The following is a 22,868-nucleotide window of genomic DNA, read 5'->3' on the forward strand; positions in this document are numbered from 1 at the left end:
ATAGATAGGAATAAATCTGGAAACTCATTTTGAGAAAACAGCCTTTGAAGATATGTATTGTAATTAAAATCTACACATGCATAAAGTGTGATAAAATAAGCACTTACGTGTGTATTTTGGATGTTTTCTGAGAGAAGACATTGCATGAAAGCAAAATAACCCCAAAGCCTCAAAATTGAACAGTATTCAAATGGTACACGGACCAGAACTGCCAGTGCTGTGGTTTTGATCTAAAACACCATGTGCCAATATAAAACCCTATCGCGGTGATGAAAACAAAATGAAAACAAAATCACATTCGTACAGCCTTTAAATATTTGCAAGATTATGAAAACTGCTTCGTTTTAATTCTTGAGACATCAACTCCTGACGTCTCAAGATTCATACCAAAGTCCTTTTAAGTATTCTATAGTCTTTGTTCATACCACAAAAGACAAAACAGACTAACAACTTTTATTTAGTGACAAGCTTGTGAAGTCGAGAAAAGTTTGATATGTAGCATTGCGTGTTTTTGTTTTGATTGACGTATAAGAAACAGTCCTCATTTGTCAAGCAAAAGGCGTGGAGTAATTGTGCCACGCGAATCCCATTATGGCGAAGGCTATGAATATTAACAACGTTAAGCTGACGTTGCTTGGTAACCTTGGAGCGTCCAGCAGTGCTTCCTAATTAATATTTACAAGCCAGACCTTCAGGATTCGTTACCTTTCAGTCAATCAGAGCTTACTGGTCGAACGTCACGCAACGTATTTAATATTCATGAGACAAGCACGGAGGCTCTTTAAAGTTAAATTAACGCCGCGGCGCGACTCGCGTTGCACACAGTGTGCAGCGCCGCTGAGAGACAGACAACGAACAGAACCGAGCCTGAGCAGCAACAAGACTCTTCTAGAGAATGACGTCAATTTGTCCAAGATGCGATGAGACTGTGTTTTTCGGTGAGAGTTTTTCCACTAGAATCATCACTCAGAAGAATCACAAGCCAAGTTCATTTGATTGGTATTGTATTATTGGACTGGACTAATAAATTGCATGGATATGTGGTCAGGGGTAATGGTAATGGATATGTGGTCTTTTTAAAAATGAATAAACTTCTGCAAATCTTGACAGAGTTACATAGCAAGAAGTTTGAAAAGTGTATTTGTTTGTTTTGGAGCCGTTCGGTTATAAGCAGTGTGATGTAAACACTTATGTTTTCTTTTGGTGTTCTTAAATATCCCATATCCAGTTAAATAGTTCAAAAACACTTTGGACTGATACTTGATTTGTGTGTGTGTGCGTGCGCGCGCGCATGTGTGTATGTTTATATGCTTTATAACAAAAGTCCACCATGGATGTTGTTATTCTGTTCGGGTTCTCAGAGATTTATAGGAATAAATTAATTTGCATATACTAATATTGTCTGCTGTAAACATCATAACTCAATAGTGTATTGGTATTTGATTTAATGTATTTTTCACAAATGTGGTCTTGCTGTCTTTGATAAACATAAAAAGTATGTGTCTTTGTAAAAAGGTTAAATTAATCCATCTAGTGAGTTTAACTGGGTCAGAGGAAAAGATTTAGGGTAAAATAATAGGTTAATTTTCCTGCGTACAGCACAGAGATCTCTGGGACCCCAAAATGTCAGTCTCAAGAAGAAGATGAGGGTTAATTGTGCAGCCTGTGCAAAACTAAGTATTGTTATTGATAGGTCAAGAACAAGTGACCCTGACGCCCCCACAACTGCATTGGAGGATGCTCTCTAGTCTGTCCTGTTATTGTCGGCTCCTGTTTAGTATTCTGTCCCGGGATCCAGTATCCACTGGGCTAGTAAATGCTTTAGCCCGTGAAAAGAGAATTGGGTGACGGTGTTACATAAGAATTTGGCAGGGGACTCTTGAATAAAGTGAGCGGATCTGTTGTGCTACTGTTGCAGGTTAGCAGATGAAGTATCTATCTTGCAGGCTGTGTTGAAGAGGAGCTTGATGATTTGATGAGCCCAATGGGCCTAGACTTCTGAATATGTCTGAGTCAGTGTGCTCTTTGTTTGACCTGACTAATTTTGTGTGATGATGTGTGTTAGAGACAGACCCAGGAATGTCGGCTAGTAAGCATATAGGGCATTGGGGAGGTGGGCTTAGTCCCCCACATGCACAATGCACAATGTCAACCTGGAAAATGTTTTTATATCATATCATAGTTCTTTCGTTAGGTATATTATAATTACAGAAAATATGCTTGTTGATTGATTGATTGTGGCATGTTGACCAGTGTTTTTCTCTGAATAGCTTGTATTTCTCACTCCTGTGCTCCAAAGTCCATGACTGTTTACTGTGTGTTTGCTCATAGCAAACTATAGATTTTTTTTTTTTTTAATTCAAGAGCTGATTTAGTAATAGAGAACACTTCCAAGCAGTTTTTTTTGTGCAGTGAAAGTTGTAAAACATTTTAAAATAGACTGAAGCTGACTGAAAATCAGTATACAATACCGTTCAATCATTTGGGGTGGGTAAGAGGTTGCATTATTTAATTTTTTTTTATTTAATTTAATTTTAATATTTTAACATTATTCGTAAAATTGTGAAATACAGTTCTAAATCACAGTTTTCTACTTGCATAAATTTTAAAATGCCATTTATCTTTGTGATGGCAAATCTGAATTTTTATCAGCAGTTACTCAGTCTTCAGTGTAACATGATCCTTCGGAAATCATTCAATGCTGGTTTGCTGCTCAAGAAACATTTCTTCTTGTTATCAATGTTGGAAACAGTTCAGCTTAATATTTTTGTAAAAACCATAGTTTTTTTTTTTCAGGATTCGTTGATGAACAGAAAGTTCAAAAGAACAAAATGATTGTGCACAAAAACTGCTTGTGAAGATCAGAAAGGTCAGAAATAAGATGCACTTATTGACATTCACTTGATAGCAAATCTGACTCAGCAGGGTTTGGATTGAAGGTTTGGATCTCCATTTGGAGCATTTCTTCAGATGGTCCAGTTTGTTCTTCCTCTCCTTTGATGCTGCATTGTTCTGCTGCAAACACTGTAAAGAGCTCTTGTAAATATTGTTTATAGATATCTCTTTAGATATAAATGCACAAACAAACACTAAAAATTTGAGTTGCTGTGTTTCAGCATTCCCTGAGCTGGACACAACTGTAAATATCTATGAATTTACAGTAACAATAACTATAAAAGTCACATAAATAATGATTCAAAGAACATTACCATTCAAAAGTTTGGAACATGTAAGATTTTTTGATGTTTTTAAAAGAAGTCTCTTATGGTCATATATGTTATTTGTATTTTGAATAACGTCTATTTTTAAAATATTTAAAATTGTATTAAAATGTAATTTATTCCTGTGATAGTAAAGCTGAATTTTTCATGTGACCAGTCTTCAGTGTCACATGATCCTTCAGAAATCATTCTGATATGCTGATTTGGTGCTCATGAAACACTTCTTATTATTAATGGTGAAATAAACAGTTGTAATGCTTAATATTTGAATGGTGTGGTGTGATAAGTGTTTATTTATTTATTTTTTTATTTTTTTACAGTTACAGCTTTCCTTTACAGATTAAGGAACGTTCAATAGAACAGCATTTATTTGAAATAGTAAAGACATTTGTAATATTACAAAAGATCTGTCACTTTGGATCAATTTAATGCATCATTACTGAATAGAAGTATTAATTTAAAAAACAAAATTGAACTTAAACTATTTAAATTTAACTTTTAAATATTAGTGCTTGCATGATATTTCTATTTGTCTTGCTTTCTTTCAGTTCAGAGACCATGTGATGCTAGTCATACAAAGTGAGGTTTTTGCCTAACATATAGTCTGGTCCCATTAGCAGCTTTTACTGGCCAAAAACCAGCCACTTATAATAGAAGAGGCTATTTCACTGAAATGCAAACAGCCAAACAGAAATGTATCACTACAGGACAATTGCAATCTTATTAACTGTGTGTAATTTAGATATAGATTACTGCAGTTAAGGCGGTCATCCTCAGCATTATATATCACACATACTGATCAGCTAACACATTACACTCTTTCCCTGTTCTAGCTGAGAAAGTGAGCTCTCTGGGGAAACACTGGCACCGTTTCTGTCTGAAATGTGAACGATGTAGTAAGATTCTGTCTCCTGGAGGCCATGCGGAGGTAAGCAGATCTAAAGCTGATATTGCACTGAGATAGACTGTGATTCTGGATGTCCTTCTTCTTGGTCTGTATGTACAGTAACAGCAGGATTTATCAGTGTGAGGCTTCGCATCCACAGTGTCATAGTTTAGCAGGCGGCCACACAAGCTCAATCCATTGAGCTGACACTGATTTGTAGGTCATCCCTGTCCACTTCTATCTGGGTGCCCCTCATTGTTCTTTTTTCTTTCTATCTTGTTTCCTTTCTCGTTTATATTGAACTGACATGTGTGAGGGTCCTGCCTGATACGTTAGGAGATATTTTCTAGTTCAGTGATCAGAGTTGTCTTGTTTCCCTGTTTGGGTTAATTGATTGTTCATCCCATTGTAAGTCTATATTTCACTTGTAGACTTGTCACTCATCACGAGTAGATGTTTATGGAGGAATTGGAATCCTACAATGACTGTAAACACACAGAATTAGTATTTATAGTAACCTCATTAGATCTGTTTGGAATGTTCTCAGACTGTCAGGGAGAGATTACAATTACAAATATTTTCATTATTTATCTATTTAATATTGGATGGTTTGTTTTCTTGAAACTGTTACAAAAAGCCATGTTCAGTCCGGTACAGCTAGTTCAAATCATTTTACTGAACAAGTAGGTATATCTGTAAGCTTATGCTCTTCCTCTCCCACACTCAAAGTTACTGTTTGTCTTTACCAGAATTATTACAAGGACAATGGAGGGACAAAGATAAGAGTTAATTCAAACCAGAAAGCAATTGTCTGCCTTTCTGCCTCTCGTCATTTCTTCCTTCTTCTTTCTTTCTTTCTTTCTTTCTTTCTTTCTTTCTTTCTTTCTTTCTTTCTTTCTTTCTCTCTCTCTCTCTCAACACACTCACGCTTGCATGCACACAAACAGAATAGTCACATAAAGCTTTAGTTTAATTGTAAGGTGAGTTCTGAATTACGAGGCAGATTTTTGTCTTTTCTATTGTTTTTTTTTTTCATTTGTAGTAATAAAAATGGATGGACAAATAGCTCTTTATTGTCTCAATAAAGATATATTTAGTCTTGTTACTCTTTTGTTACAGTTACTGTGTTCCCATTATTGTGTGTGTGCTCTTTTTCTCTTATAGTGTTCAAAACAGCAGGAGGTTGTGTTGTTGTTAGTGTTTACTCACTGCAGGTGTAGACTGCCTTTTTTCCCAATTCTGTTCTTTGGGAAACAGCCCTCAGTTGGAACACAAACAGTAATTTTCACTCACAACAGAGAGACTGAGAAAGATGTTTTAATATATAAAATATACATAAAAAATCTCTGATGATAATAAATGTAATAATAATGAAATAAATATTTTCTGAATATGTATTTACTCATTTTAGCATGGTATTTTGTCTTTTTTTTTAAAGAGCACCGTTATGCACACAAGCGCACTAAAACACATACACACTAAAATAGAGGTGTGTGTTTGTGTGTATGTTAGGAGGCTTGAATTTCAGTCCAATTTGAGCCTGACTGGGTCTTTTTGTGCAGTCTGGGTGGAGCAGGAAGTAACAGAAGAATAAACAATGACCTCTAATGAATGAATCCAGCACGACACAAGCCTCTCTTTCATTCTGTCTTCCACACACACTTCTGATAATTTTACCTTGCCTGAAAGTGCAGGTTTTAGTAGAAGAGTGCCTAGAACAAATATTAATATTTAGAAATAGACATTTTTTTATATATAGAAAAATAATTAGTATTGTTAAGCCAGGATATTTCTGTTTGTTCAGTTAATAATCTCTATATTTCATTAGGTTTAGTGTGTTTTATTGACATTACGCTTTTGTTTTGTGTATGTAGCAAAGCTACTGTACATACAATGAGAAAATTTGCTAATTAAGTAAAATTAAGTTTAAATGGACTAATATAGATATTCTCTCTCACACACAGCATGATGGATTGCCTTACTGTCATAAGCCCTGCTATGGAACCCTCTTTGGACCAAAAGGTATGTACAATAAGTTGTAACTGCAGTTTGTAAGCCATGTTGTGAGTGTGTGTGCAACTAAGATACTTTACACGAAAAATAGAATATATTTTCATACAAAGCTGAGTGAGAATCTTGGGGCTGGTAGGTTTTTCATGTGTATTTGGGTCTTTAGTGCTACTTGCTCTTTATGCTGCATGTGTTCATGTACAGGAAATAAAGGTTAAATCAGGGCTCATTTAGTGACATCTGACTCTGTGACATTTAGAATAACATTCCAACTAAAGACAGCACACTTACCACTAGAAACCTTATTGTGTGTGTGTGTGTGTGTGTGTGTGTGTGTGTGTGTGTGTGTGTGTGTGTGAAAGAAAGAAAGAAAGAAAGAAAGAAAGAAAGAAAGAAAGAAACCTAAAAAATGCCCAGCTAAAAAGCTATTGTAAGATAAAAAAAAGTTGCATTTCATCTTTCTGAAATTTAAAAAAAAAAAGTTTGAAATGAGCTCAGTCATTACATAACTGTGTTTCTTCAAAATATCATAATGTCGTACAAGTTTGGAACAAGAGAATGGGTTCATGATGACTCAAAAATTATGTTTTTTAATGGTTTTAATATCTTATATCTTGTTGGTTGAAATCATTCGGATCAAAGCAGGTCTTTCCGGTTGAACCAGATTACACAAGGACATTTCATTCGGTACCTTTTTTTAAAACTCTAATTAGTTAATTTCCTCGTGAGATCAAATGACAGAATCAGCTAGTGAAGTGGAGATTTGTCTTTTTGCAATCTGTTAAGTGGTATACATCTAAACCACACAGATCCTATTTTCACTTACAAACCATATTAATAGTTGCAACAATACCTGCCCGAATGCATACAAATATGATCACGTACACATGCATCCACAATACAAATGTCGCCCTGTCTTCCTAAACACTTCACACACCAGAAGAGTTAAAGCAGATCCAGTGACAACATAAGAGAGACACATATAGGGGCCGACTGAGGTTTGTGTGTATTTAGAAGTAGGAAAATATAGTGTTTGGTAAGATGTTAGGTTTCAGTTTCAGTGTATAGTTTATGTTAATGTAGACTCAGACATTAGAATATGCTTGTTTCAGTTGTAATTTATTATCCAAGTGAGTGCGCAGTTCAGGAGAGATGCATTTTATCAGGATCCGAAGAGGATATTTTTGGCTTTTGTCTAATGCTATCTGCATTAGGAGAGTCTGAACACTTAGATATGAGCTTTATCCACCACTTACACTCACATGTGCAGTAATGGAATGGTACTCACTGTTCTGTCCTCTCATTGGTAGGTGTAAATATTGGAGGGGCGGGATCTTACATATATGACACACCTCCTCAAACACCGGTCAACAAATCATGTAACAGCCCTTCAGAAGGATCGCCCACCACACCTTGGACCAACTCACAGATCAGCTATAATCAACCTAAAGGTACTGTCATTTAGACATCAACTCCTGTTCAAAAGTTGGGAATCAGTAGGAAAAAAATGTATTCAGCAAGAAGAAATTACATTTATAAAAGTGACAGTAAATGCATTTAAAATGTTAAAATAGATTTCTATTTCGAATAAATGCTGTTCTTTGGAACTTTCTACTCCTTAATGAATCATGATATCAAAATATATATTACTGTTTCCACAAAAATATTAAGCAGCACAACTGTTTCTACATTGCTAATACTAAGAACTGTTTCTTGAGCAGCAAACAAACATAGGATGAATTCTGAATGAATTCAGTAAATGCATCTCAAACACATATTTCAAGCAAAAATTTTACTAAATGGTTTGTTAGGTTTGAAATTATGAAATAATATTTATACCATGAACGTCAAAAGCAAAATATTAAGTAATTATGACATAGTTTAAAATAAGAAAAAAAATTAATCTTGTGAGAAACAGTCGCACTTGTGAGATATATCACACTGAGATATAAAGTCACAATTACCTTTTTATTTTTATTCTAAAAAAAGAATAAAAGTGATTTCCATTATATAATGTCAAAAATTAAAACAAAGTATTTGGACACTTTTTGGTTTTCAAATGTTAGTGGTATATGTCCTTAGTTAAAGGGATAGTTCACCCAAAAATGAAAAATACCCCATGACTTTCTTCTTTCAGACTAATAAATTCTGTGTTATAATAAAAAATGTCCTGGCTCTTCCAAGCTTTATAATGGCAGTGAATGGGTGGTGATATTCAGCAACAGAAGTCCAATAAAGTACAAAGTTTCCTTTGTTTAGCAACGGAAAACCAAACTACTCTTGGCTTATCGAATTCCAACTACATTTTTCTTTACAAATCCTTGTTTTGTACTTCTAATTTGTGACCATTGTTTTGTTTTGCTTTCTCCTCTGCCCTTCCACATTTATTACTTCTTTCCAGAGCTTACGCTACGTCTACATACTACATCATCCACTGGAATGCTACTCTCTCATGTACCCGCATAAAACAGTCAGCAATTACGATTTATAAAGTGATAAATATGGTTATTTTTCTTACATAAACACATCTATTAACTTCAGGAGGCCTTTATTAACCCCCCAAAGCCTGGGGCACTTTTTATGATGGATGGATGGATGCACTTTATTGGACTTCTATTGGACTGTTGAATATTACTACCCATTCACTGCCATTATAAAGCCTGGAAGAGCCAGGACATTTTTTAATATAACTCTGATTGTATTCGTCATAAAGGAGAAAATCCTATACACCTAAGTTGGCTTGAGGGTGAGTAAATCATGGGGAAATTTTAATTTTTGGGTGAACTATCCCTTTAATGTGGGGAGCTACATATGTGCTTTCTCTGCTGGTGCACCTGTTGAATATGAAGGGAACTGACGTCATACATCTACTAAATTCACCTTGACCTCAGCTGGTTAAAATTATTTAAAAATGGCTTAGAAAAGGGATGTTATTCCTCAGAAAAAGTCTTGCATCTTTTGACTGCTGATGCCTCGTGGTTTGATATTTTGTCTTGTAATTAAATGACATTCAGTCATAGTAAAGTGTGACTTAAGTTTCCATATGCTATTTTTAGCCACAGTATTTATATAGACACACTCGTCTGAATTGCATTGTATCACAAATTCCATTGTACATTAACACTTCCTCAGCACTTTTTAATACACACATACACAGAGTCCCACACTGAGTGGGAGATAGAAATATTTAAACGTATGTGTTGTAATGGAGGAGTGGGAGGGTGGTTTTCTAAAGTGACCCCCTTGGGATTTTACGTGGTGGAATTTTAATGGCCCTTCAATGATTGGCTCCTTTCCTGAAATATTTCCCCTTAATAAGTGTTTTCCGACAGGCGGGACATTGCAGGAATGTTAGGGGAGGGTTTTAAGGACCATTTTGGAAAAGTCTGGAGGAATGTCTCTGAACATAACGTGTTTCCTATACCCGTGAGCCAAGCACCATGGGTTCACTGTGATAAAATGAACACAGGAAAAGACATTAGGATCTAAAACTGGTAACAGTCTGTCATCATTGATGTGAGATAGAAGTGTTGATTTAGGATAGAAGGTAGGTTTGTGAACAGAAGTGCCACAGATCCTTATCAAAGCACATCGTACAGCACAGCTTTAGTCGCACCAGCCTGGATCTGGCCTTCAGAAGCATCTAACCAGAAGTTATTAAAATGTTTAAGTAACAGATCTAGATTAATAACTTGCTTATAGATTTCATAGACATCGAATATTAGGAGGCACAAGTCAGAAAAGCGCCTATATGTAATTTTGAATGAATTATGGTCCTCCTTGGCTGAAATTACAGTTATAGTTCAGCAACTTTTAACATGCACACAGATATAAATATAAAAGCTTAAAAACAATTGTACATACAGACAGATACATAAAGGTTTTGCTCTTGTTTTTAGCATCCACTGCACCTACACACATGTTTGCCGGAGAGACTTGTCTGTGTCCCGGCTGTGGAAAGGCAGTTTATTTCGGTGAGTCCAGTGAATCAAAACTATGACTTTTCAGACATTTGAGAACTTTCAGAAATGTCTGTGGTTGGTCTGTCTCTCTCTGTCTCTCTCTCTCTCTCTGTGTGTGTGTGTGTGAGTGAGTGAGTGAGTGAGTGAGTGTGTGTGTGAGTGAGTGTGTGAGTGAGTGAGTGAGTGTGAGTGAGTGTGTGTGTGTGAGTGAGTGAGTGTGTGTGTGTGTGTGTGAGTGAGTGAGTGAGTGTGTGTGTGTGTGTGTGTGTAGTTTTGTGCTGCCATATATGTGCAGCATTCCGTCTGACCATTTTGACTCCATTTAAAGGGGAACAGCGAAAATTCCAATAAATAAAATACTAATGTTTTTAAAATAGTTTAAGGTGAAAGTCAAAGGTGAGTGTTGTTTACGATGGTTACTCATCATTTAGACTTGTGTAACATTTAAAGGCTTTGTAGTTCTTCTCTAGCCATATACAACCATGTACAAACTGATCAAGTTATAAATTATATATAAAATTGTATAATTAAATTGTATATTTATATTTTAGAATTTCCATGTTTTATATCACAAGTATATCAATATATTTCTTTAATAAATACTGGAAATTTTATTTTTTAATTTTCTGATTATTTTTTTTTAATATATAGCCATATTGTAAATATATAGCCATTAAAAACAGCATTGTGTTGTATGAATGTGATGTAATGTCATGATCTAATGCTGCAGCTGAGAAGGTGATGTCACTGGGTCGCAACTGGGTCTTGGCTTTTTTTGGTTGAAGAAAACACTGACCCCTGGTGGCCATGCAGAGGTACTATACAACCTACTGCTTCTACTAAAGCATAATAGCCTATGCAGTTACTGCGTCTTCACTACTTCAACTTTCCTACTCTGATAGATATGTTTGTTGCATTTTGAATCCATTTTTTTTTTATTTTGTCAGTTGTTTGTTTTTATATGTTTTTTTTTTTTTTTTTTTTTTTTTTTATATTTTATTTTACAATATAAGATATATATGTGATGTAAATCTTATATGTAATGTAAATGTTTTATTATGTAATATTTGTAGAATATCTACCATAATGATTGCTTTATCATTGATTCAGGCTCCCTTATAATGTGCTGTATTTTCTCTGTTTTCTGCAGCATGAGGGCAGCCCATACTGCCATGTGCCCTGCTATGGGTACCTTTTTGGACCAAAAGGTGTGAATATTGGAAAGGTGGGCTGTTACATTTACGAGAAAGAAAATGCGGAGAATGAAATGCCAAGTGGACATTAAGCCACAAAGGAAAAACTTGTTTTTACTTTTTTACAAAAATGTTTTTTTTTTTTTTTTTTTTTTACAAATTAATAAAAAAAAATAAGGTATAAAGATTTTTTTTTTCACTTAGTCAGATATATGCAGATGTCATTGCATATTACATGTATTCCCATATTTAGAAATGGCCACTGGCATCTTAAAAAAAAAAGTCATACATAAGTCACACATACATGTTATGCTTTTTCTCAAAAAAAAATTGTTTTCTCTCTTTTACAAACACAAACTCAGATTTTCATTTATTCATTCATGCCTCCATTTATAATATCTGTAATTATTACATGGCACTGGAGAAAGTTGTAAATCCTTCTGTAACTAATAAAACATTTTAAAAGGACCTTGGAATTGTTCAAGTTGTTTTGTTTTTTGTTTTTTGTTTTTTTGTGCGCATCTACTCTCCTGGGATCTGAACATGACACTTAATAACTGGTAAAAATTTAAAATTCAATGTGCACACAATCTCAGTGCTCATCCGTGTGTTCATTCATTCTCGTTTTCTCCTCATCCTCCAGCTTGTCTTGACCTTTAAAGAGATTTTTCCTATTCAATATGATAAAAAAAAAAAAATGATTTGGTTAATGAACACACAATATCAACTTTCACAACATACAAAACATGCAGTGCTGGGGGTACTTAATGGAGAGGTTTGAGAACCCCTGGGGTAAGTGATTAATGACAAAATTTTCATTTTGGGGTGGAGTAACCCTTTAACAATATATTATAGGTTATGACTTACCCAGGACCCTCGACATCCTCGATTGTCTCAGGCAGACACCTGTCTCGTGTCTCCGGTAACTGCCAGGCCACCAGAGAAGCAATGAGTGCCACAGAACACAGGATGGTCTGAGAGAAGTGGCCCCAGAAACTGTCCAACAGCAGGACTAGAGGAGCCACAGACACACCCAGCCGCCCCAGGAAGGAGTTATAGCCCATCCCATTTTGCCTGAAGGATCCAGTCAAATAAATGATTGTTAAATACTGTTCACTGAATATGTAATAAGGAAATGTCTTAGGGATGAGACTGTAAATATAAGTGCACACCTTTATTTTACATTTATATCAAATAATAAAAATATCAATAATAAAAATTGTTAACTGTTTTTGACCGTTACCTGAGGACAGTTGGGTAAAGCTCCGAGCTGTATAATACAATTGTACAAAAAGCAGCAACTGCAAAACCTTTACCCAGTACTGCCACCACAGTACGACCAACCCACTGATCTGAAGGTGAAAGAAAGAATAAACGAATTGAATGTTCCTCTTGTGGCCATTCTGGTAAGATCAAGTTGTACTGCGCTTATGCCATCTGTATAATGTACCTGTACCTTGAACTTTTTTTTTTAATGTATTTTTCTATTCTACCCTATTATCCATTATACAGTCGTTAGTTTCGGTCCATGAATCTAATAGACCAAGCACCATCTCACAGTTAGAATTTTAAGTGATTTTTACTGCTTCTGCAGTTAAATCATTCCGCCAGCAGGTGGAGCCGTATCTCAGACATCCCACCCTGGAAAAACTCAATTTAATTAATTTAAATAGCGTTAACACCAAAGATGACAGCTGTACTCCCTAATCTGTTTCATTTGATTTATTTCTTGCTCGATTGTACGCTGTGTTACCTGGGTTAGGTTATTCAGTGAATCAATAAATTGTTACTGGACAAGGTCTCTGAGTGCTACTGAGTATTATCATGATTGCATATTAATAATTATGGCTAGAATGGTTTTTACGTTCTCCAAATTGACTCTGGTGATGTCCAGTCTCCTCCTTTATACAGTAGAAATAGTTTGACATAGACAGCAACAGTCATACATCACAGACACCAAATCTGTTACCCATTTCTATTTCAAACAGAATGGATTTAATGTTACTCTGGTGGCTTTAATGTTACCCTAATTTACTCTGGTGATGTTTAAACTTCTCTTCTCCATTTTTTGGTCCAAATTGAACCATAATGGACACGGACAGCAGGGTCACCAAATCCGACAAGGCAGTATTAAAAGTTACCTCCCCCTGTTTGACACAGAATGGTTTTAATGTTATCCAAATACACTCTGGTGAAATCTAAACACCTCTATATCCTAGAGAGTATTTTGGTCTGACGAACAGCAACAGACATACAGCAGGGTCACCAAATCTGACAAGGCAGCATAACAGGTTACTGAAATTACCCCCCCAGAAATTATTTTACTGTATATTTTTACAAACACAATGTTAAAACATAATTGAAATGCAATAACACCCAGAGAGCTTGTCTAGTAACCATATTTCTTTATGTAAATGAACTGTTTCTCCACAGCACACCAAGTGACTGTTATCCATCCACAATATAATTTGGATAATTTCGTATAATTTGCAGACATCGGGGAGAAGCTATCAATATGCAGGAGACAGGTGGGATGTCTGCAGTCTTAACGTCTTATCAATCTGTTATATAAAAGTAATCATGCTGCTTTTCCAAGATATTCAGTAGCAACAGCACTCTTGCACATGTAATCATAATCATCACTGCATAATCATATGTTGGTTTTGCCAGTCTCACCTTTGGGTATGAATATATTAATCATGAGACTGATTCCGGCCAACAGCTGAGCTCCTGCTTCAGTTTTACGTCTGCCAATCTTCTCCAGCAGGTAATATACCATCAGTTTAGAGGGAACCTCAATGGCTCCATACACAAACTGAGTGAGGTACATATTTAGTCCAAAGCCTGTGATGTTGAGACTTATACCATAGGTCATAGTGGCAACACAAAACCTTTAAGAAGTGAAAAGCCATTAATAGATTATTTATTATTCAGACATTGAAGTCCTTGTTTTGTAATCTAGACCCACTGAAGACTATAGTGCAGACAACAGCACTTGTTTTTTAAATAATTGTATTTAATAGCAGGAATTGAAACAACCAAAATGCTCTGTACTCTGAATATACACATATTTTACAATAAATAAAAAAATTAAAGCTGTTGAGCACAGTCTTGTACCTTTGGATTTGGTCTGATTTTCAAATAATTTTTTGCTTTAAATCAAAGTTTGTAATGTTGTGATTCACCTCATAGCTGGTTGTTTGGTTCATGGCTTTTAACTCTTTAACAAAGACTTTTAAAAAATCCATATAGGAAAAATGAATGGGAAAACCAAGGCCAAGGAACCAAGGCCACTGAAAAAGTGGGTGGGCACTGTTGAACTGTGGTTCATTTACACACCATATGGTCCCTGTGAGCAGAGCCAATCTCCTCATCTTTGGGGTTCTGACAAGGTCCAGGTATGAATAATTTTTCTTTCCCCCATCTGTAACTATTATAGAGAGAGCCTATACAAAAAAGACAGAGATGTATTTAGCCTACAGACTTATTTAAAAAAAGTGATCAATCCAACGTTATATATTGTTTTCTCTCACCTCAGGTTTGATTCTTGAAATAACTTCCTCCTTGCAGTTCATGACAGCGCATTTATGAAGATAATAATGAGCTTTTTCAGCCTTGCCATTGGCTATCAGCCAGCGAGCTGACTCTGGAACCCACCTACATCAGAAACATTTGCTCTATATAACGTTCTCACCCTTAAAGGGATACTCCACCCTAAAATGAAAAAATTGTCATTAATCACTTACAGTACCCCCATGTTGTTCCAAACCCGTAAAAGCTTTGTTTGTCTTCAGAACACAATTTAAGATATTTTGGATGAAAACCAGGAGACTTGTGACTGTCTCATAGCCTGCCAAGTAAGTTACACTCTCAAGGTCCAGAAAAGTATGAAAGACATCATCAGAATAGTCCATCTGCCATTAGTGGTTCAACCTTAATGTTATGAAGCGACAAGAATACTTTTTGTAAGCGAAGAAAACAAAAATAATGAATTTATTCAACAATTCCTTTTGCAAACATTGTCTGTGTCTCTCCACATCACCGTATGCTGCGTATACTCTTCTGTATCAGCTGCGCCACAAGGATGCGCTGTTTTCTTTCAAATCAAAGCTAGATACAGTAGAAACAGCACATCCTTATGGTGCAGCTGATACAGAAGAGCATACAGTGATATGGAGAGACACAGAGGAGACTGTTGACAAAGGAATTGTTGAATAAAGTCATTATTTTTGTTTTCTTCGCTTACAAAAAGTATTCTCGTCACTTCATAACGTTACGGTTGAACCACTGATGGCAGATGGACTATTCTGACGATGTCTTTCATACTTTTCTGGACCTTGACAGTGTAACTTACTTGCCAGTCAATGGGACAGTCACAGGCCTCCAGGTTTTCATCCAAAATATCTTAAATTGTGTTCTGAAGATGAACAAAGCTTTTACGGGTTTGGAACGACATGGGGGTAAGTGATTAATGACAAAATTATCATTTTGGGGTGGAGAATCCCTTTAATTGACTAATTTCAGAAATGCTGTGATTTTAATTTGACAGAATATGCAAGGTCCATTACCACCAGAGGATTGTGGATAACAGTAAAGGTGAAGTGACAGCCACTGTAAGCCATCTCCAGTCTCTGATACAGAATGCAATAAGAGACAATGAGGTGCTGCCAACAGCCCATGCCATACTGTCAATAATACATACAAGTCTCCTGTGCTGAATGTCCACCCACTCCACATCTGAGGAGAGACACGCATATGCAGTAAGACCATTTAACTTTTTTCTATATTTACATTCAATCATAATCTGAGGACCAGAGATAGGGGTCTTACTGAGTACGGTTGAGACGATAACAATGCCGGTGATGGTGAATCCACTAAAGAATCTCAGCACTGCAAACATGATGAAGGAGGAAGAAAAGATGCTGGCCAGTGTGAAAGCCATTCCTGATATAAAGGACACCAGCAGCATCGGCTTACGGCCAAATCTACATGTCAAACAGAGGATAGGTTTATTTATACAGAACATTTCATGCTTGTGGCGGTCTTCATAAAATGCAAATCATTCATAATATTAATCATAATATTCAGTTCTGTTTTTCTTAAAACATCACCTGTCACTCATGCCTCCAAAAAAAGCTGCTCCAAACATCACTCCGACAAAGAAGATGGTGGTCACAGCTTTATTCAGACCTTTGTTATCACACACCAGATCCCACTTTGAAATAAAAAGATGTTGAAAATAACTTCTCTTAAGGAATTGTGATGAACTGCTTCATGAATTTTAAAACCATATGGATGAAATATATCACTAGTTTTATCATGACACGTCTTTCTGATCGGGCTTGAACCTGCAACCTTTCAAATGTCATATCACAACTTAAATTTTCCAATTTTTTTTTTTTTTTTTTGGATGTGGAGGGTAGGACAAACAACATATTTAGTGACACTGTAAAACTGAAATTTACTACATGAAGCAAATCATTTGAGTTCTAGTTCCCAGTTTATTCCCAGCTTTGGTATTTTAAAGTTTTTGTTATGTTGGACTTTTGGGAGGTTATCATTGCGCTGAAGCTTTGATCTTGTGGTTTATGTCGAAGATGAGCCAGTGACTGAAAAACTGTTACTTTATTTGAAAAGATATAACTCTGCACATGCAGTGATGTTTTTTGATTGCAATGTGCAGAGTTGCTAGCTAATAATTAACTGCTAGAGACTTGCTTAAGTTAATTTTGTTTCATTTTAAGTTTCAATATTAAGCTAAACAATGTATTTAAGTATAGTTTATATTGATTCAAATGGAAAAGTAGCACCTTCTCTGAAATCTCACCTGTGTGGCAAGAGTGCTGATAAACGTGCTGTTGTCATACTCCCATCCATTCTGACACTGGACTACTGGAAGTTCTGCGCTGCTGGAGGAGTTTGTCAACAGATGAAACTGAGGATAAGAGAACATATGACAAGAAGCAGGAGTCCCATCATCCTGAGCTGGAATACTGACAGTCAGTTTCTGCTCCCGACTCAGATTCCCAAAGATTCCCTCAGCATCCAGAAAGCTGATATCACAGTGGTGAGATGGGACTGCGGCGATAAAGTTGCTTAATAGAAAGTGACATGGTATAGTGAATCGTCCTACAAAACTGATGCAAAGAATCATCTTCTGAAACCTGCCGAAGCCATTGATCTCCGTAATTAGATCTTCAAACTTCATGCTTTTTGTTGATACACAGACTTTCCTCAGTGTCTTCCCACAAAATCCCTGGTTTACGTGCTGAGTTTTTATGGGATATCAAAGGTTAAGGTAACTGGAAGTCAGATGCATCTTGTACTTTGGTCATTAAAAAACTGCTGTTGTTTTATGTCTGTGTTTAAAGTGTGTGTGTGTGTGTGTGTGTGTGTGTGTGTGTGTGTGTATGTGCGTCCATATCTTCAGACAATCTGCTACCCATAGTATTTTGTCAGCAGTGGTGAATGATTTGTGATTTGGTTGTTAATGCTTGTAAAAGAGTGTCTCGTCGGGTGCAGTTCACGTGGTTAATGCACATGGACATTGACACCTTTCGTTACCATACAGATGTTATCTAGTCACAATAGGACTCTTTGGCTTTATACTGTACATGATTTGCTCATACATAAATAAATATATCATAAACAGTTTAAGTCCCTTTTTGTTCAATCTGTGTTTCTCTTGGTAGATATTTTATAGTGACTTAATTTCTGGAGTTTGCAGAAGAAAGGCAAGCTCCGTCTGATCATGTAATACATTTTTCGTCAGAGTTTTCATGTTGAGTTGTTGGCTAATGTTAAGAAGGATTTTCTTAGATAAAACTAGAATGGTTTATTTGTCATAAATATTTGACACAAAATAGCAAAATCTGGCATCTAAATGCCTATAGATTCGTTTAGAAAAGGAGTGTAAAAGTAGAAACTCATTCTTAGCTGATGCTGACAGATTGGGTTTTTTTGTATGGTCATTTGCACAGATTAACTTTTGTCTTCATTAAAACACAAACGTCAGCACTGATCTGGGTTTAGAAAACCTTTCAGACAGCTGTTATCCAACAAGCTCATTGTGCAAGGCTTTGTGGTTCACAAAACTTCTGTATCAAGAGGATTTAATCAAAGTTAAGGCCCTTAATGTTTTTTATGTTGTGTGCATAGGCCCAAAGAAAGAAATCACTTTATTCATTTCCTTCTCCACAGACATAAACACTTACATTCTGCATTTTACAGACACTTGAGAAGCACTAGGGCAAGATTCCAGATTACTGGTTAATGAACAGTAAACTCAGGTTTCAAGTTCGTAACATATCTTCCGCCATTATCCTAGATGAAACACCTTGATTAAACTGTACATATAAAGTTAGTAAACCAGTACCATTTTATCAAATATATTTACAGGCAATGTTGGGGTAACGCATTACAAGTAACACAAGTTATGTAATTAGATTACTTTTTTCAAGTAACTATTAAAGCATTACATTTATATTTACAACAAAATATCAGATTTTTTTCAAATAAGTAACACAAGTTACGTTGTTTTCCAATTTTATTTACTGACACCTCTCCTATCCCATATTGAGAGAAACTGGGAATGAGATGGAGAGGCCTCAGGCTTTTGGTGTGAAAGGGCCTAACAGTTGCCAAAAATATAACTTTTGCATTTTTTGTTATTAAAAAACAAATAAGCAAGCCCAGCCCAGGTAACAAAAAGTAACATAAAAAGTAACTACAGTAAGTAATGCAATAAGTTACTCTTCATGGAGTAACACAATATTGTAACACTACTTTTAAAAGTAACTTTCCCCAACACTGTTTCCAGGCACAGATTATTTCTTGTCCTGTAAAAAATTACTCAAAATTTAATTTATCCTGGAAACTGTCTTGCTGTGAAACTAATACAGCTCATATGTGGTAAGAATCCAAATCAATTTTTGCTTTTAAGTACAGTATGTTGACTAATTATCAGAAAAAACAGTGAGGATAACTGAATGTGAAACGCTTGTGAGCTATTCCTCCTGCAGTATTCCTTTAAATGTGGATTAGTGAGTCCACACCATTCTGACAAAAACACCACAATGAGCAAAACATGCAACATCCCCCTTCAAATTTCTCTTCAAATGTTTTAATTAAATGATGACACATATGGGTTTAAAAAAACCAATTCTTCTACATTTATGTGTTCTGCACAATTAAACTGTCTTTCCATTTCGAGTCATCAGAGCCCTTCCTGTAATTTAAAACAACAAAATGAACTTAGATGAATTCTTAGAATTTTAATTTAAAACAACAATATGAACTTAGATGAATTCTTAGAATATGATTTATGTTTGAAATAAATGCTGTTCTTTTGAATGTTTAACTTATAAATGATTTTTTTTTGAATGTTTAACTTATCAAAGAATGCTAAATGCTGCCCAACCTTTTTGCAGTTATGACCATGTATAAAACTTCAAAAATAAAAATAAAAATACCATTTACAAATTGTTAGCACTGCACAAATATTTGGGGTAAGCAAGGATGCAATAATTTGATCAAAAGTGACATTAAAGACATCTATAATGTTACAAAGATTTCTGTTTAAAATAAATGCTGTTCTTTTGAATGTTTAACTTATCAAAGAATGCTAAAAAATGTATGACCATTTCCACAAAAATTGTTAGCAGCACAACTGTTTTCAACATTGAAGATAAAACGTTTCTTAAGCAACAAATTAAGAAATTAGGATGACTTCTGAATGATCATGTGACGTTGAAGTCTGGAGTAATGCTTGCTGGAAATTCAGCTTTGCCATCACAGGAATTAATTACATTTTAATATATATATTTTTAAAAAGTTTATAAGTTAAACAATATAATAATTGTAGTAATATTTCACAATATTACTGTATTGTGTTCAGCGTAAAAATTTAAAGATCTTACCAACCCCAAACCTTTCAATTGGCACTAGATCTCATTTCTACTACAGTACAATTAAGAATTAAACTGGTTTCATACCTGACAACAGTGGGGTAAAGCTCAGAGCTATACAAATTAACTGTGCCGAAAGACGTGGCAGAGGAGCATTTTCCCAGTACAGCAATCACCGTATGAACCACTGACTTATCTGAATGGCAAGAGAAAGAAAGATCTTGTAATAGGCAAAAATGTTCAAGGCAGTATGTCAAAGGGGAAACTGTATATATGGGAAGGGGGGGCACTGTCATTCACTCTTCGTGTTGTAAGGTCAGTCAGTTGTAATTCTCTCTTTTACTGATGAAACAGTGATAGTTCAGTACACACCAGGTGAGTCCTGTGAGTAAAGCCAGTCTCCTCATCTTAGGAGTCCTGACCAGATCCAGGTATGAATACTTCCTGTTTCCTCTGTCAGTAACTATGGTTAGCAAACAACGCTAAAATAAAAGCAAGAAAACAAACACAGTTCCTGGCCCAGTTTACTTTCTCATTACATGTTCCTACGATTATTTGATCTGTGCATGTTATTTTGAAGGAAAGAACTATGGCTTTGTAATCTTTGTAGTAAATTCCTCTTCCTCTACAAACAAGTTTTCTGCTGACATTTCTCCATGGAGTCCATGGAACATTGGGTGTTAGCCAATAAAGGTATTTAGATCCTGTTTTAGAAAAAGTATGTGACAGGTTTTGACCATCCAATCAGTTTCTGATTAACAAAAACTATTTTCAAAAGTCATGTTGTAGATCTTACTGTGAACAGTTTATCCATGCATGTGTTAATTTTTTGTTTTATTTGATTAATTTTATTTACTTTGCCTTTTTTTTTAAATAAAATTTTCATGACTTGATTTTCCCGTGATACGACAGACTTCTTTCTGGTGACATATGTCTGACTTCTCCATCATCTCGTCTGCTAAAACCCTGCCCTTTTCTTACAGTTGACTGCAGCTGGCATTCAGATCTGCCTCCATCCAATCAACAACTAATGGAATGAACCAAGCTACATGCTTTTCTTTTTCAGTAATCTGTTTCTAAGCAGGGAGAAAATTTGCTATACTGTGCCATTGTTAACAAAAATATATTTCGGGTATTTTAAAATAACAAATATTTTTTCACTGATATTTTGGATTTCCTTCTGGAAATTAATTTAGATTCTCTCACCTCAGGTTTTATGTTGGCAATAATTTCCTTTTTACGGTTCATGACAGCATATTTATGAAGATAATAATGAGCTTTATTTGGTGTTAAAGTTAGTTATAATTGAGAGAGTTTATTCTGGTTCCCATTTATAATACCAAATTAATATTTATGAAATATTAATTATTTTATATTGAGAATGTGCAGCATGTACTCTGATCTGCAAGCTACTTTTTGAAAAAAGGCATATTACATGTACCAAATGATTTTCAGATGTTTTAATGACGTCTGATTAGGTTTATTTACACTCACCACCAAGTGATTGTGGCAATAACAGTGGGCAATGAGATGGCAACTGTCAGCCATCTCCAGTCTCGAATGAAGTATGCAATCAGTGAAAAGCTCATGAAGGCAAATGTCCAAGAAAGGCTGTCAAAGGCTGTCACTGAAAGACACACAAAAGAACGACAGAGGTCACAACTAGAGAAAAGTACAAAGTGTATAAATCAGCAATAAATTAAAAAGAAGGAGTCTTCTCACCTGTGTGGTGAGAGTGCTGATGAATATGCTGTTGTCATACTCCCATCCATTCTGGCACTGGACTGCAGCAACCTCTGAGGGGCTGGAGGAGTTTGACAGCAGGTGGAACTGAGGATAAGAGAACATGTGACAGGAAGCAGGAGTCCCATCTTTCTGTACTGGAATACTGACAGTCAGTCTCTCCTCTTGAGTCAGGTTCTCAAAGATCTCATCAGCATCCAGAGAGCTGATGCTGCAATGGTGAGATGGGATAACAGCAATAAAGTTGCCTAACAAAAAATGACACGCAAGACTGAATCGCCCAAAGAAATTGATGCACAGGACCATCTTCTGGAAACATCCGAATCCATTAATTTCTGAGAGAAGATCTTCAAACTTCATCCTAGTGCTCTGTGTTCAACCTGGCTGAGGATCTGTCTCACCTGGCTCATTTGTTTATACCTCACAGTCATAACACTCTAAAGGAGAAAAATGGTTAACAGAGGGAATGTTTAAAGCTTTGTGGAACATTTGTAAAAATTAAACCCATTGGTTGAAACTTTACATTGCTGATTTTACAACAGAAGTTCATTCTTGCTTTGTCATTCTGAGATTATCATAACTTTGCCCTCAAAGCAGCCAGTCTGTTGACTTGTAACATGAATGGGACATGAATGTTGTCTTTACTGTGATGTCTGGTTTAAAAGAAATTCAAGAATGAAAGAAAATAATATTTAAATTCAGCAAGTAAGTATTAAATTGATCAAAGTGTCACTAAAGGCATTTATAATGTTACAAAACATTTCTGTTTAAAATACATGCTGTTCTTCCTTAAAAAAATATATATAAAGCAGCAGAATATTTTAAATGATAGCACCAAATCATCAAAATCATCAGAATGATTTCTGAAGGATCATGTGACACGAAAGACTGGAGTAATGGCTGCTGGAAATTCAGCTTTGCCATCACAGGAATAAATTACATTTTAA

At 35.5% G+C, this 22,868-nt stretch overlaps 2 protein-coding genes and 1 pseudogene across 2 annotated transcripts; 1 reads left to right on the forward strand and 2 right to left on the reverse strand.

The window, feature by feature from the left end:
* Positions 1-760: 760 nt before the first annotated feature.
* Positions 761-11,740, forward strand: LOC109093429 (annotated as a pseudogene).
* Positions 11,615-18,106, reverse strand: LOC109093430 (solute carrier family 22 member 7-like). The gene is made up of 10 exons (XM_019107170.2): positions 17,100-18,106; positions 16,384-16,487; positions 16,103-16,257; positions 15,841-16,009; positions 14,806-14,929; positions 14,612-14,718; positions 13,949-14,163; positions 12,516-12,624; positions 12,140-12,346; positions 11,615-11,943 (listed from the first exon to the last, which is right to left on the reverse strand). Exons 1-10 carry the CDS (start codon positions 17,478-17,480, stop codon positions 11,865-11,867), a joined length of 1,650 nt encoding a protein of 549 aa, XP_018962715.1. The 5' UTR covers positions 17,481-18,106; the 3' UTR covers positions 11,615-11,864.
* Positions 18,107-21,569: 3,463 nt separating this feature from the next.
* Positions 21,570-22,492, reverse strand: LOC109108610 (solute carrier family 22 member 7-like). The gene is made up of 2 exons (XM_019121720.2): positions 21,901-22,492; positions 21,570-21,805 (listed from the first exon to the last, which is right to left on the reverse strand). The coding sequence occupies exons 1-2, from the start codon at positions 22,279-22,281 to the stop codon at positions 21,803-21,805; spliced, it is 384 nt and encodes a 127-aa protein (XP_018977265.1). The 5' UTR covers positions 22,282-22,492; the 3' UTR covers positions 21,570-21,802.
* Between the last annotated feature and the right edge of the window lie 376 nt (positions 22,493-22,868).

Source organism: Cyprinus carpio, chromosome A17 (assembly GCF_018340385.1).
Source record: "Cyprinus carpio isolate SPL01 chromosome A17, ASM1834038v1, whole genome shotgun sequence".
Taxonomy (NCBI): Eukaryota; Metazoa; Chordata; class Actinopteri; order Cypriniformes; family Cyprinidae; genus Cyprinus; species Cyprinus carpio.